The sequence below is a fragment of the Canis lupus genome, chromosome 20 (assembly GCF_011100685.1).
Source record: "Canis lupus familiaris isolate Mischka breed German Shepherd chromosome 20, alternate assembly UU_Cfam_GSD_1.0, whole genome shotgun sequence".
Classification (NCBI taxonomy): domain Eukaryota; kingdom Metazoa; phylum Chordata; class Mammalia; order Carnivora; family Canidae; genus Canis; species Canis lupus.
In genome coordinates this window covers 37,607,386-37,621,726 of record NC_049241.1, presented here as the reverse complement: position 1 = coordinate 37,621,726, position 14,341 = coordinate 37,607,386, and the positions used below count along the sequence as shown (strand labels likewise).

At 40.2% G+C, this 14,341-nt stretch overlaps 1 protein-coding gene across 23 annotated transcripts in view; it reads right to left on the bottom strand.

Moving 5' to 3' along the window:
* Positions 1-14,341, bottom strand: part of PBRM1 (polybromo 1) — a 121,551-nt gene that overhangs the window by 10,741 nt on the left and 96,469 nt on the right. For 15 of the 23 annotated variants that reach the window (XM_038566210.1, XM_038566217.1, XM_038566203.1 and 12 more), the window contains 4 exons: positions 7,407-7,590; positions 5,988-6,198; positions 5,129-5,330; positions 1,262-1,426 (listed from right to left, as the gene is read on the bottom strand). In XM_038566210.1, the coding sequence (XP_038422138.1) occupies positions 1,262-1,426; positions 5,129-5,330; positions 5,988-6,198; positions 7,407-7,590 (762 nt within the window). The remainder of the gene's footprint in view (positions 1-1,261; positions 1,427-5,128; positions 5,331-5,987; positions 6,199-7,406; positions 7,591-14,341) is intronic. The other 8 variants (XM_038566218.1, XM_038566220.1, XM_038566221.1 and 5 more) reach the window with 1 other exon arrangement.

The window sequence follows — 14,341 nt, the reverse complement described above, 5'->3', positions numbered from 1 at the left end:
TGCTACCATATCACATATCAGAACAAAACAGGATGTCAACGAGGGAATTCTAACTTTCAAAGTCCCCACGTTCAAGGCCTGATTTCTAAAACCCTCTGGAACCCCGTTAACCAAAATGGGCCATGGAATAGAGCAGGCGATTATGAGATTTGTTAGATCAACGTCAGTTACACTGAAAGTACTGAAAAGCCATGATTCAGATGTGCTCTGGCGAGTGCAACTGCTGAGTTCAGCGACAGTGCATTTGAGAACTTGCCATCACAAAAGGTAGGAGCGACAATGGAAAAGTTATCCTATGCTACTCTTCCTTAAAAAGCAAATACAAAAAAAGCAAAAACAAAAACAGCATCCCAATGAGCCTGCCTTGAACAACACTGTCTTGGACTCCCTGCAAAAAGTGGTCAGACCACTTGCTTAAGAAAACACTCAGGTGGTTTGTATGGACCTCACCAAGCTTGGGGAGATCATGAAGGAGGGACCCGAGAAGTGGTCTGCAGGATTCTCACTGGAGACAGGTCAGACAAGGATATTCAATTCAAGAATAGCCAAATTTGCTATGGCCACCAGAACCAGAGACAACACACACAAGCAAACCACATTCATCATTTTCTTTTCTTTCTTTCTTTCTTTCTTTCTTTTTTTTTTAAAATATGTGACTGGGATACTAACAGAAAATGCAGTTTAATGTAATTAAATAGAAAAGCATTACAGAGTGGGCACAATGAATTGAATAAGGACTTTGTATTCCACTTAGCAGTCATGCACATTAGTGACCAAGAAAGGATTTACAATTCATTGTCAAAAATCCTTTTAAATGGTCAGTCTCTTAAGGATGGCTGCAGCAGAACAAGGCAAACTGAATACTGGAATGAGACGGGAGAATCGGCATCACCTGAATGCTAGTTTTGTGTTTTCTCTTGGGAGTCCCTCCAGAACAGAATTCAGGGTCTGTTTATATTTTCTGCTATAGCGCTCTACAGCAAGAGCAGTCTGGGGTGGAGAATATCGCCAGACCATGCCCACAGCCAGGCTAGAGCTGCTCCCTACCAATTCCCAGGGTTGGGCCCAGGGCCCATTTCTGGGGCAGAGGGGAGGCATTGCCCATATGGGAGAGGCGATATAAGGACGACATGGACGACTTTAAACTTTGACTCTGCCATGAGAAAAGCCTAGAGACTGTGGCCTACTCCTCATTGGAGAAAAAAAAAAATGAAGGAATTTCTTAAAAGTGGAAAAAAATGGTCTTAGCTCCTGTTTTTACCTGCAACAGGTGTCAACTGCTGATTGAGCATCCCCATTGGTGTTGGTGGTGGCACCACCCCCATGAGAGCCCCCACAGGGGTGCCTGCTCGGGGAGAAGCACTCGGCTGCTGTTGCTGTGCTGCTCGCTCTCTCTCCTGCTGCTCAGCAACTTTAGCTGCCCGCTCTGTAAAGGCATTTCAGATTTTCAATTCTGTTTTTAACCCAGGAATTCAAAATACCATCCATTGCATTCAACAGGACTAGTAAAAACACAGGCAACAGTTCTGTCTCAACGGAAGGAACAGTAGATGACTAGTCTCAACACAGGAGGAGTCGGGCCGATTTCACTTGGTAACCTAGAGTCCAGCTTTCCTATCCCATCTTGAGAACTGGTCTGCAAAGATTTCAAGAATGTTAAGACTGCAACACACATTCAGAAAGCACAGGTTTTATTTAAACACGTCACCAGCGTAACCAACGTGGTTAATCTCACAAGGCACCCTGAAGATGAGAAGCGCTACCATTATTCTAGTATTAATAGCATTACAAATTATTTATAATTTCAACATGAAGCAATTCCATGGCCCATTATAATTTTTGGCACAATCGTTACTTACACTACTTTCCTGATTCCTTGCACCCAATTTTACTATGATTTGAGGACTCTTGTCATTAGTGTCATGGGGTTTAGCAGCTGAAGAAAATTAACTCTGTAAGGGAAAAGTAGCTTACTGTCTCCTCCACAAGGTTTTAGGGAGAATAAACACGACTTTCTACATCCTAATGAAGCCAAGAGGTCATGTTTAATAAACCCCAAGGGGAAAAAATATATGATACTCCAGGCTACAGTCATCCAAAGCAGGGAATATGTATACACATATGAAGCAATGGACAAGGTACTGACAGAACCAGGTTTCCTGACGCTGAGCAGTTCCATACGAACCATAAATCATCCTAAATCAGCAAAAGTTCCAAGAATTCACTCTTATTTCATCCAAAATGCAAAAGGAGCATTTGCTTGTGCCAGTTCTGGGCTGTGGAACACACCCTGCTACACCTCTCACTCCTTTGAGCTGCTCTGTCCCGCACCTCCATAGCCAGTAGTCCCCAGAGATCACATTCTCAGGCTTTTGGGGAGCTAGCAGGCTGGACTCTTCCTAGAAAACTCTAGAAATGTGTATCCCCCAAACTCCCAGAATACAGGGCTTATTTTGCTTCACCATTCATAAATAGGAAAGCCTCCTCACTCCTCACATGGGCAAACTGAGGCTAGGAGACAGGTAGTGACTTGTCCAAGGATACAGAGAGAACCAGAAACGTGGCCCTGACTCATGACAGCACATTCCACTGCCACACATTAACCCTCCGACATGGAATTCAAAAGACTACTGCTGGCTGATCTAAGGAGTGGAAAATAGTTCGAGATCACATGGCTTTAAAGAGAATCAAGAAGCAACAGCTCCAGTCCTCCGTTAGTGTAGAAGAATGTGCAAGTCAAGCAAGTCAAAGCTTCTAGGCTGCGACAGAGTTGCCTGCATAGGCTAGTCATCACTAACACTGTCCCAGTTTACGGATCCTCTGTACAATGAGTGTGAGGGACAAAGGCCATTTGAACAACCCATTTCCTTGTGCTAGCAGTTAAAAAAAAAAAAAAAAAAAAAAAAAAAGAATGACCTAGACCCCCACGTTAAATTCTAGCATTTTCATTACACAAATGACAGTAAAATGGGAGAGCAAAAAAAATGAAGTTGAAAAAAGAAAAATTCAGGCCTGGGCATCAAATATTGGACTGGCTACCTGTTAGCTCCTTCTGGGAAGAGCCCAACAGGCTGTACTGGAAAAGAGAATTGTTAAATGAAGCCAGCCAAACTCCAAACTTTGGGTTTTGAATTCAAACCCAAATTGGGTTTGTCAAAACAACAAAAGTTCAGATTTTATGTATCAGGCAGACACTGCTGAGTCATACACAACTCATTCTCACTCAGTTTTCCCTAAATTTCAGACTCCCTTTTGAATTTGGGAGACTTTCCTAAATGTCCTCATTTCTCTTCTCTTCAGCCCTGTTCCAGTGTTTTTACTTTTACACTACATCCAGACACATTTGTCTCTCTTGTTCACGCTTTAAATAACCAGCCACACAGTATGGGCTTCATTTACCCTAGACTGGGCTTTACACCCATGTGAGCTTCATTTCCAATTCTCTTCCAATGAAGTGATATATTTGGTCTTAACTTTCACTAAGGTCAGAAATATCAAAGTTCTCCAAAGTTCAAGGTTTTCCCCCCGCCAAGTTTGAGGTTCTTATGGAACTGATTAGGGTTTCTTAAAGACTATTCTGCAAATTATTTGTTCTTTACAATATTAAAAGGTATTATATGAATACATGGTCAAGGTTCAGAAAACGCCAGGTGAAAAAAAAAAAACAGGTGTTTCCTGTAGGTCTTAAAGACTTTAATATGGGAATATGCACTGTAAGTTTTCAAGAGCGAAAGAGTTTGGAGTAGTTTTCTTTTCTTTCTTTCTTTTTTTTTTTTTTTTTTTGGAGTAGTTTTCAAATTGGTTTTGCCACAAAGGTTTTTCTGGTTGAACATCTTGTAGGATTAGGATTCTGCAGAAAATCTTTGGGGAAACCTGTCAGATAATTTTATAATTATCAATCCATTGCTATAAATGAAAGGAGCAAAATCTTTTTTTTTTTTTTAATTTCTTTGGAAACACTACAAACTTTAATGAAGGAGGCAGCCTTAACAATTTATTTCTTGGGATCCCTGGGTGGCGCAGCGGTTTGGCGCCTGCCTTTGGCCCAGGGCGTGATCCTGGAGACCCCGGATCGAATCCCACGTCGGGCTCCCGGTGCATGGAGCCTGCTTCTCCCTCTGCCTGTGTCTCTGCCTCTCTCCCTCTGTGTGTCTACCATAAATGAATAAATAAAATCTTTAAAAAAAAAAAAAAAAAAAAAAAAAAAAAACAATTTATTTCTTTATGTTTACTAGAAAATAATGGGTTTAGACCCAGCCAAGAAGAGTAATGATTGACCATAGTGGTGAACCACTGAGAGAGAGCTCTAAACTGGCAAAATGAACCATTATACATAATTCCAAATGGAAAAATATAGCTCCAAAGGCAAGAGTCCTGCCTAAGCTAATGTTCATTACTCATTTAATGTTCATTACTCATTTCTTTATTAAAGGCATGCCTGACATTAAAAAAAACAACTAAATAACCCCTCGCCCAAATCTCTTTCAAGTACTTGTCCCTAAAGGCTGAGAACCACCAAATCCTTAAATGATAGCTCATGGACCAAAATGATTTAATTATAGAGTAAAAGGAAAATGAAGGTGGTTGAGCTTTATCAGAGACCTTCAGTGCCTTGAAAGTAGCTATGAATGCAAACATAGCATAGGCCAGGACTGGCCTAGGAAACCAAGCGCTTTCAGCCAAGCCTCAGCCTGGAGCTCAAACATGTGGCTTATCAAGAGCCCTAATAGATCCTGCTTTTGAAAGCTTCCTTTCAGATGAATTTTAACCATAATTCTAATTTAACATCCTTGTACAATCATTCCCCACCTCAACACATGTGTGCTTGCTTACAGAACTCAATGAAGGAAGAAAACCATGCAATTTTTAACAGCAAAATAGTTGAGGAATTTTTTGGGAAAAAACAAAAACCCACCAGGATCAAAGGCCAAGTCAGGGGCAGTGCTTGCTCAGTCACGACAAGGCTGGCGTTTAAATTGCTGGATGGGAGCCATTCGAGACAGTCCCCAACACAAAGTTTATGTGCAAGTGGTCAGAACAGGAAAGTAAAACCTGTTTACGCACGTGCATACCTGAAAAGACCCCCTTGCTTAGAAAGCTGAGATAGCTGCACCTAGTCTCTATTTACCTTCATATTCTGCTTTCTTGGCTGTCTCAAGGTTTCTCCATTCTGTCCCCACCAGTCGGCTGAGCTCCCCGAAAGAGTAGTCTGGATGCTGGGCCTTAATCACAGCTCTCATCTCACTGCTGAACAGGATGTAGCCACTCATGTTGATTTTCCGTTTGGAGCCTTCCTTCTTTGCACTGCCTTTGGCAGACTTCGGGGTAGACTGTAAGACAGAGAGCTCTTATAGTGCATCAGAGCATCGTATCTGGTTAACTGCTCAAGGTTTCTGGAAGCCAGGAACACGTGATTCAATAGTTACTGTTTTGCAGACACGTTTAATTTACAGCTGGCCATTTCCTTGGTCAGAACAGCTCATCCTTGCCGCTTACCATATAATAAATAAATGAAAGTTTCACTGGATTCCATGACTATAATCCATAATGGTGACCTCACAATTCTGTCTTGAGAAAATTCTGAATGAGAAAAAAAATGCCAACAGGGATCACCTACACCCAGATGAAGGTCTAAAGGAGCGACTGGAAAGATATGGGCAGTAAAAGCTAGAATAACAAGGTGATGCCACTCTTCACTGCTTTTCCTTTAATATAGGGCAGGGAGAGCTTTCTAACTAAACATGCCATTAAAAATAGCTATCTGTGCACATTTAAAAAAACGAAATTTAAAATTCTCAGTGGCATCAAGAAAGAAAGAAAGAAAGAGAAACAAACAAACAAACAAACAAAGAAAAAAATCTGTTCCTTCCTGCAGAATTCCAGGCTGAAGCTCACGTGTGTGAGCTGGATGTCTCCTTCCCTTGGCTTGAGTGTGCTATGAACCAAAATTGAGAATAAAACAAGTAACAGGAACTTGTCACTGTCACCTGTGGGGGTGTGTAGGGCATGAGATCCAGCTCACTGGCCAGGGGGGTCTGAAGTTGAGGTAGAGAAGGAGGCTCAATGACCTCACTATCCTCTTCTCCCATCTCTTCAATATCATCTTCTCCACCTTCTAACTCAGCAAATTTTGCTTCTAGCAACTGGATCTTCTTCTCCAACAAAGGTGAGGGCTCTTTCTGAGGAACAATTGGTTTTCTGAAAGAAGTGAAAAAAAAAAAAAAAATCACCAAACACCACTCCAGGATTGATCAGAAAGCAATGCTCTGCCTCTCTCTCTCTCTTTCTCTCTCTCTCTCTATATATATATTTTTTAAAGATTTTATTTATTCATTCATAGAGACAGAGAGAGAGAGAGAGAGAGAGAGGCAGAGACACAGGCAGAGGGAGAAGCAGGCTCCACATAGGGAGCCCGATGTGGGACTCGATCCCGCGTCTCTAGGATCAGGCCCCGGGCTGCAGGCGGCGCTAAACCGCTGGGCCATGAGGGCTGCCCTCTGCCTCAATATTTAGAAAAGACTTCCTGGGGCACCTGGGAGGTTCACTGGTTAAGTGTCCTGACTCTTGGATTCGGCTCAGATCATGATTTCATGGGATCGAGCCCTGCATTGGGCTCTGTGCTTAGCGAAGAGTCTGCTTGTTGCTTTCTCTCTGCTCTTACCGCCCCCCCCCCCCCCCCATTCTCTCTTTCTCTCTCTCTCGAATAGGTAAATAAAATCTTAAAAAAAGGAAAAGACTGGGGCACCTGGGTGGCTCAGCAGTTAAGCGTCTGCCTTTGGCTCAGGGCGTGATCCTGGAGTCCCAGGATCAAGTCCCTTGTCAGGCTCCCTGCATGGGGCCTGCTTCTCCCTCTGCCTATGTCTCTGCCTCTCTTGCTCTGTGTATCTCATGAATAAATAAAAATCTTAAAGAAAAAAAAAAGAAAATAAAGGAAAGACTTCCTGCAATCTGCAACATACACTCCTTAAGTCAGCAAAGGAAAGACCTTCAATGTCTATTTATAAAGTCACACATACTATGGATGCTAGTTTTTAAAGGATTGTGCTGAATATCCACAAACGTACTAGATCCAAAGTTTGGATCTAGCTGCCTATATAATATAGCAAAAAGAATTTTCATACTATGGAACTAGGCAACATTTTAATAGGCTAAAAATGAGAACCAAGGATTTCTGCCTCCATTTTATAATTACCAGAGTCTACAACAAGGGCAGTTACCACATATCAGCAGATTATGAGGATTTTAATTTCTAGCTGAATTATTATATTTTCTATTTGAAACATATACTGCTCTGGTTTTAGACTTAACAAGAAAAACAAAAAACCACTATGATCTATACTATTTTGATATAAGTTTTCCTATTAAAAGCTGACGTGCTCTTTCCTCTTTAGTTTTTAAAACTTTACCTGAAGTAATAAATCTCATCATCTACCACTTTGGCAGAGAGTGAAAACCTCTTCAGTCCCTTGAATTTCTTCATTTGTTTGTCACTCTCGTTGTAGCGGCTCTCACAAAGTAGAATGTCATTTTCTGGTATTTCAGTTGGTCTGCAGGAGAGGAAGTCCTTGAATGACAACACAGCACACTTTCCTGGAAGGCAAATTGGAGGGAAATTAAAGGAGTAAACTGTGGCTATAGCTAACAATTATTTTAATATTTTATTTTATTTATTATTTACTCATTCATGAGAGACACAGAGAGAGAGGCAGAAACATAGGCAGAGAGAGAAGGAGGCTCCCTGCAGGAGCTTGATGCAGGACTTGATCCCAGGACCCCAGGATTATGACTTGAGCCAAAGGCAGATGCTCAACCACTGAGCCACCCAGGTGCCCCTAAATTTTTATTATTTTTAAATGAATACATTCATATGACTCAAAAGTCAGAAGATTTAAAAGGTATACACAGACCTAAGGATAGAAGTGTAAATCAACAGAATAGAATTATGTCTAGGTATGAATCCGCACAATTGGGTTTTTATAAGCAATTGATTTTTGACAAAGTTGCCAAGAAATATGTGTAAATCATATCTCTGGTAAAAGTCTGTTATCCAGAACATACAAAGAACTCCTACAGCTCAACAATAACCAGAAAAACAACCCAATTAAAAAACAGGCAAAGGATCTGAATAGACATTTCCTGAAAGACATACAGACAATAAGCACACTGAAAAAGTGCTCAACATCATTGTTAGGGAAGTGCAATTTGAAACCACAATGAGATACCATTTCACACCCATTAAGATGGCTATTACGTTAAAAAAACAAACCAGAAAATAACACGTATGGGCAAGGATATGGAGAAATTGGAAACTTTATCCATTGCTGGTAGGAATGTAAATGCTTTAACTGCTGTGGAAAACATCCTGGCAGTTTCTCAAAAAGTTAAACAGATTGCTATATAATCCAGCAATTCTATCTCTAGGTAAATATCTAAAAGAACTGAAAACAGGAACTCAATTAGACACTCATATGATAATGTTCCCAGCAACATTATTCACAATAGTCAAAAGGTAGAAACCAAATGGCCATCAACAGATGAATCAATAAACAAAATGATGTATATACATACAATGAAAATTATTTAGTCTTGAAAGGGAAAAAAATTCTGATACGTGCTACACTCTGGATGAACCTTGAGAACAGTATGCTAAAATGAAATAAGCAAGACACAAAAGGACAACTGACATGATTTCACTTACGTGAATTACCTAGAATAGGCAAAATTCATAAAGACAGAGAGCAGAACAGATATTACCAGGTGCTGAGAGAAATGGGTAGTTACTACTTGTTGGGTACAGAGTTTCTTTCCAGAAGATGAAAAATTCTAGAAGTGAATAGTGGTCATGGTTGCACAATATTGTTAAGGGACTTAATTAACATCATTGAATTGTACAATTACAAATGGTTAAAATGCTACATGTTTTGTATTTTTTTTTAAAGATTTATTTATTCATGAGAGAGAGAGAGAGAGAGATAGAGAGAGAGGCAGAGACACAGGCAGAGAGAGAAGCAGGCTCCATGCAGGGAACCCGACGTGGGACTCGATCCTGGGTCTCCAGGACCACACCCTGGGCTGAAGGCGGCGCTAAACCGCTGAGCCACCCGGGCTGCCCTGTTTTATATTTTATAATAAAAAATGGTAGTGGGCAGCCCGGGTAGCCCAGCGGTTTAGCGCCGCCTTCAGCCCAGGGCGTGGTCCTGGAGACCCAGGATCGAGTCCGACATAGGGTTCACTGCTTGGAGCCTGCTTCTCCCTCTGCCTGTGTCTCTGCCTCTCTCTCTCTCTCTCTCTCTGTGTGTGTCTCTCATGAATAAGTAAAATCTTAAAAAAAGAAAAGGTAGCATGTTGTTTACACTGTTTTACACCTAAATTTTGTTGTAAAATAATATATCTTGAGGATTACTGCTGGTATTAACATACTGTATTTATTAAAACTAGTTCCCCCTTGATGGATATTTAGGTTGTTTCCAAATTTTTGCTCTCCCACTGAAACAAAACAATGCTGATATAAATAATTTAAGACATCTATCAATTTGCATATGTGTTGAGTCTATCTGAGGTATAAATTTACTTATAAAAGCTGGGTCAAAGTATGTACACTTTAATTTTTATTATAAGCACATTCAAATTCTCTTCCATAGAGGTTGTGCTCATTCATGAACCCATCACAAACTACGTAAATGCCACTTCCCTATGTTCCTGTCATTTTAGTAACATCGGAATCTTTGACAATTTGATAGGTAATTAAGAAAAAGCATCTGGGTACTTTCAACTTGTATCTAAGGGCTGAGGTAAGGCATATTTTCATTTAAGAACCACTAGTAACTTGTTTACCCTTTGTCTATTTTTCTGTTCAATATTGATCTTTTCTAATGCTTTACAGAAGCTCTTCATAAATGAAGGAAATGTGATCTATGATATATATTGCAAATAGTTTCCCAAAGTTGTCACTTATCTTTGTTTCTGTTAGTTCTGGCTATGCAGATGTTTTCAACTTTTACAGAGTCGAATTTGTTTTTATGTATGGGTTCTAGGTTTTATGTCAAAGATTATCAAAACTTCTTTCCCATCATTTCTTTGCTGTTTCATTTTATGTTCATTTAAACCTGTAATTCATCTGGGAATTTATTCTCATGCTGGTGTGAGGGTTGAATACAATTTTTTCAAATGTCTATGCTATTTCCAAATACCACTTAGAGAAAAATCCATCTTTTCCCATTTATCTGGGATGCCACCTTTATCATAAATTAACTTATACTTGGGTCTACTGCTAAACTTTATTTTATTCAAATAATCTGTTTAGTGATATATCATATAGATAATTTTGATTTTTCTTAAGTTAATATATTTCAAGTAGTAGGCTCCATGCCTGATGTGGGGCTTGAATTCACGACCCTGAGATCAAGAATCCCATGCTCTACCAACTGAGCCAGCCAGGCACTCCAAATAATTTTAATTATTTTATTTATTTATTTATTTATTTATTTATTTATTTATTTATTTATTTATTTATTTATTTATTTATTTATTTATTTATTTATTTTTAAGATTTTATTTATTGGGATCCCTGGGTGGCGCAGCGGTTTAGCGCCTGCCTTTGGCCCAGGGCGCAATCCTGGAGACCCAGGATCGAATCCCACATCGGGCTCCCGGTACATGGAGCCTGCTTCTCCCTCTGCCTGTGTCTCTGCCTCTCTCTCTCTCTGTGTGACTATCATAAATAAAAATTAAAAAAATAAAAGATTTTATTTATTTATGATAGACATAGAAAGAAAGAAAGGCAGAGACACAGGCAGAAGGAGAGGCAGGCTCCATGCCGGGAGCCCAACGTGGGACTCGATCCTGGGGCTCCAAGATCGCACCCTGGGCCAAAGGCAGGCGCTCAAACTGCTGAGCCACCCAGGGATCCCCAATTTTAATTATTTTAATGTTACAATGTTTTAATATCTGGTAAGGACTGGCCCTCATCCCCCACTATGCTTTCCAGAATTTTCCTGATTTTTGTTTCTCTTTGACATTATTTTAAAAATCAGTTTAAGTCCCAACTTCCTCACAAGAAAATTCCCACTGGTACCTCTAGTAGGATCACATTAAAGATTAACTTAGGGGGATCCCTGGGTGGCGCAGCGGTTTGGCGCCTGCCTTTGGCCCAGGGCGCGATCCTGGAGACCCGGGATCGAATCCCACGTCGGGTTCCCGGTGCATGGAGCCTGCTTCTCCCTCTGCCTATGTCTCTGCCTCTCTCTCTCTCTCTGTGACTATCATAAATAAATAAAAATTTAAAAAAAAAAAAAAAAAAAAAAAAAAAAAGATTAACTTAGGGAGAATGAACATCTCTATGATGTTGAGACTTTTTTTTTTTTTTTAAAGATTTTATTTATTTATTCATGAGAGACACAGAGAGGCGGAGACATAGGCAAAGGGAGAAACAGGTTCCATGCAGGGAGCCCGAGGTGACATGATCCCGGGACTTATTCTTTTTTTTTTTTTTTTTTTAAGATTTTATTTATTTATTCATGAGAGACAGAGAGAGAGAGAGAGAGAGAGAGAGAGAGGCAGAGACACAGGCAGAGGGAGAAGCAGGCTCTATGCAGGAAGGCTGATGTGGGACTGGATCCGGGGCTCCGGGACCACGCCCTGAGCCAAAGGCAGAGGTTCAACTGCTGTGCCACCCACGCACCCTTCTTACTTCCTTTATTATGTGAATTCCTTCTGAATTATCACCTTGATTTCCTCAGTGCAAACTTTGTTTTACTTCTAACTATGCATCTATGCATGCACAACATGGTTAATTAAGAGTGATATGGACACCTTTTGTTCACAACCAATGACTTATTAAACATTTACATGCAAAACACCTCTAAAACATGTAAAAATAGGTCAGAAACATTTTATAAGCTTAAAATAGCTGTAATTACCATCACTGCCTCAGATTTACACACAACCACTTGACTTACACAATCTAAAGGCTGTTCAATCCAGAGAAGGCATAGTTACCATTTTCCATAGTCCACAGAAAGAAAAATAGAGATGTGGAAAAGGTAAAAACTGTGCTCATGACTAAAGAGGAAAACAGACTGAAAGCCCTGGAATGGATATGGCCTCTCTGTGTCCTGACCTGGGGTTTCTTCCAGGCCCTCACAAGACATGGAAAAGATAAAAGCTCAGGAAGCTTCACTTAATAAAGCATACAAAATTTATAAAAGCCTATATATAATCGGACTATAATGAATCGGACTATAATGAATTGATATATCAAATATTGGGAGAAGTGACTTCTTTAGAATACTAAGTCTTCTAGCTATAAACACAATGAATCACTTTCATTTATTTAGGTCTTCTTTAATTCCTTTCAATCATTTTCTCACAGGGTTTTTGTTTTGTTTTTGTTTTTTTTTTTCTAAGTAGGTACCAACCACATCTAGTGTGGAGCCCAGCTCAGGGCTTGAACGCATGATCTTGAGATCGGGACCCGAGCTGAGATCAAGAGTCAGACGCTTAACCAACTAAGCCATCCAGGCACCTGGACTCACAGGGATTTTTGGTGTGTTTGTATAGGAATCTTATACATCTTTTTAAAAAATTTATTCCTAGGTATTTAATGTAAATGGCATGTTTTTAAAATTTAACTTTCTAATTGCTCCTTGATGATAAATAGATAAGCTTGGTATTTCCATTTATTAATTCTAATAGTTTATCCAAGTACCTTTTGGATTTTATATGTACTTAATAATGTCTTTGCAAAACCTGATCTTTTTTATTTTTCCTTTCTGATCTTTAAAAGCCTTTTATTCTGGAGGGCTGCCGGGGTGGCTCACTCAGTTGAATGCCAACTCTTGATTTCAGTTCAGGTCATGATCTCAGGGTCCTGGGATGGCCCTCCTCCACCCTGGATTGGCTCCATGCTCAGTGGGGAGTCTCCTTGAAATTCTCTTTCTCCCTCTTGCCTCTCCCCTTGCTCATACTCTCTCTATAATATACAAATACAATCTTAAACTAAAAAAAAAAAAAAAAAAAAAAAGCCCTTATTCTGGAGTGTATGGGTGGCTCAGTTGGTTGGGCATCTGACTCCTGATTTCCACTTAGTTCATGGTCTTGAGGTCATGGGCTCCTCACTCAGTGAGGAGTCTGTTGAAGATTCTCTTTCCATCTCCCTTTGCCCCCTCAACAATGTACTCTCTCAAATAAATAAATCTTTATTTTTTTTAAAGATTTCATTTATTTATTTGAGAGAGAACATAAGCAGGGGACAGCAGAGGGAGAGCAAGAAGCAAACTCCCTACTGAGCAGGGAGCCCGACAGGGCTCAATTCCAAGACCCTGGGATCATGACCTGAGCCAAAGGCAGATGCATAGCTGAACCATCCAGGATCAAAAAAATAAATAAATCTTAAAAAAAATTAAAAGCCTTTTATTCTTCCCTTACTAAGTATAGCTTTTCAATTAATGCAGCATAAAAAAAATCTATTATGGAGGCACCTGGGTGGCTCAGGGGTTGAATGTCTGCCTTTGGCTCAGGTCATGATTCTGGGGTCCTGGGATTGAGTCCTACATCGGCTCCCTGCACCAAGTCTACTTCTCCCTCTGCCTATGTCTCTGCCTCTCTCTGTGTCTCTCGTGAATAAATAAATAAAATCTTAAAAAAAAAAAAACTATTATGAAGAAAACAGAACAAGCAAATAAATTAGGAACTGGCATGTTTCAGGAACCTGTTGCTGGGACTGGAGGCACTCTCTATCAAGTGTGGCCACATTCATTCCCAAAAGCAACTTCTCTGTGGCTGTTTGATTACCATTTAAGTTACTAAAGGCAACGAACAAAAAGCATATGTATGACAGCAAAACAGGACTAAGTGAAATATGCCATTAGGTCTATATTACAAAAGATGAAAATATTGTATAAAGATATTTAAAGCTAAATATCTTTAAAACTTTTCTTTCAGGGAGACAAAGATGAGATTTACATTCAACACTGTATATAGTTAATAAAATAATAAATCTTAACACTTAAACACGTTCTTTTTCTTTTTTTTATTTTTTTATTTATGATAGAGAGAGAGAGAGAGAGAGAGAGAGAGAGGCAGAGACATAGGCAGAGGGAGAAGCAGGCTCCATGCACCGGGAGCCCGACGTGGGATTCGATCCCGGGTCTCCAGGATCGCGCCCTGGGCCAAAGGCAGGTGCTAAACCGCTGCGCCACCCAGGGTTCCCTAAACACTTTAAATTTTTCTATAGAAACAAGTTAATTAGGGACTCCTGCATGGCTCAGGGGTTGAATGTCTGCCTTCAGCTCAGGGCATGATCCCGTGGTCCTGGGATCAAGTCCTGCATCAGGCTCCCCAC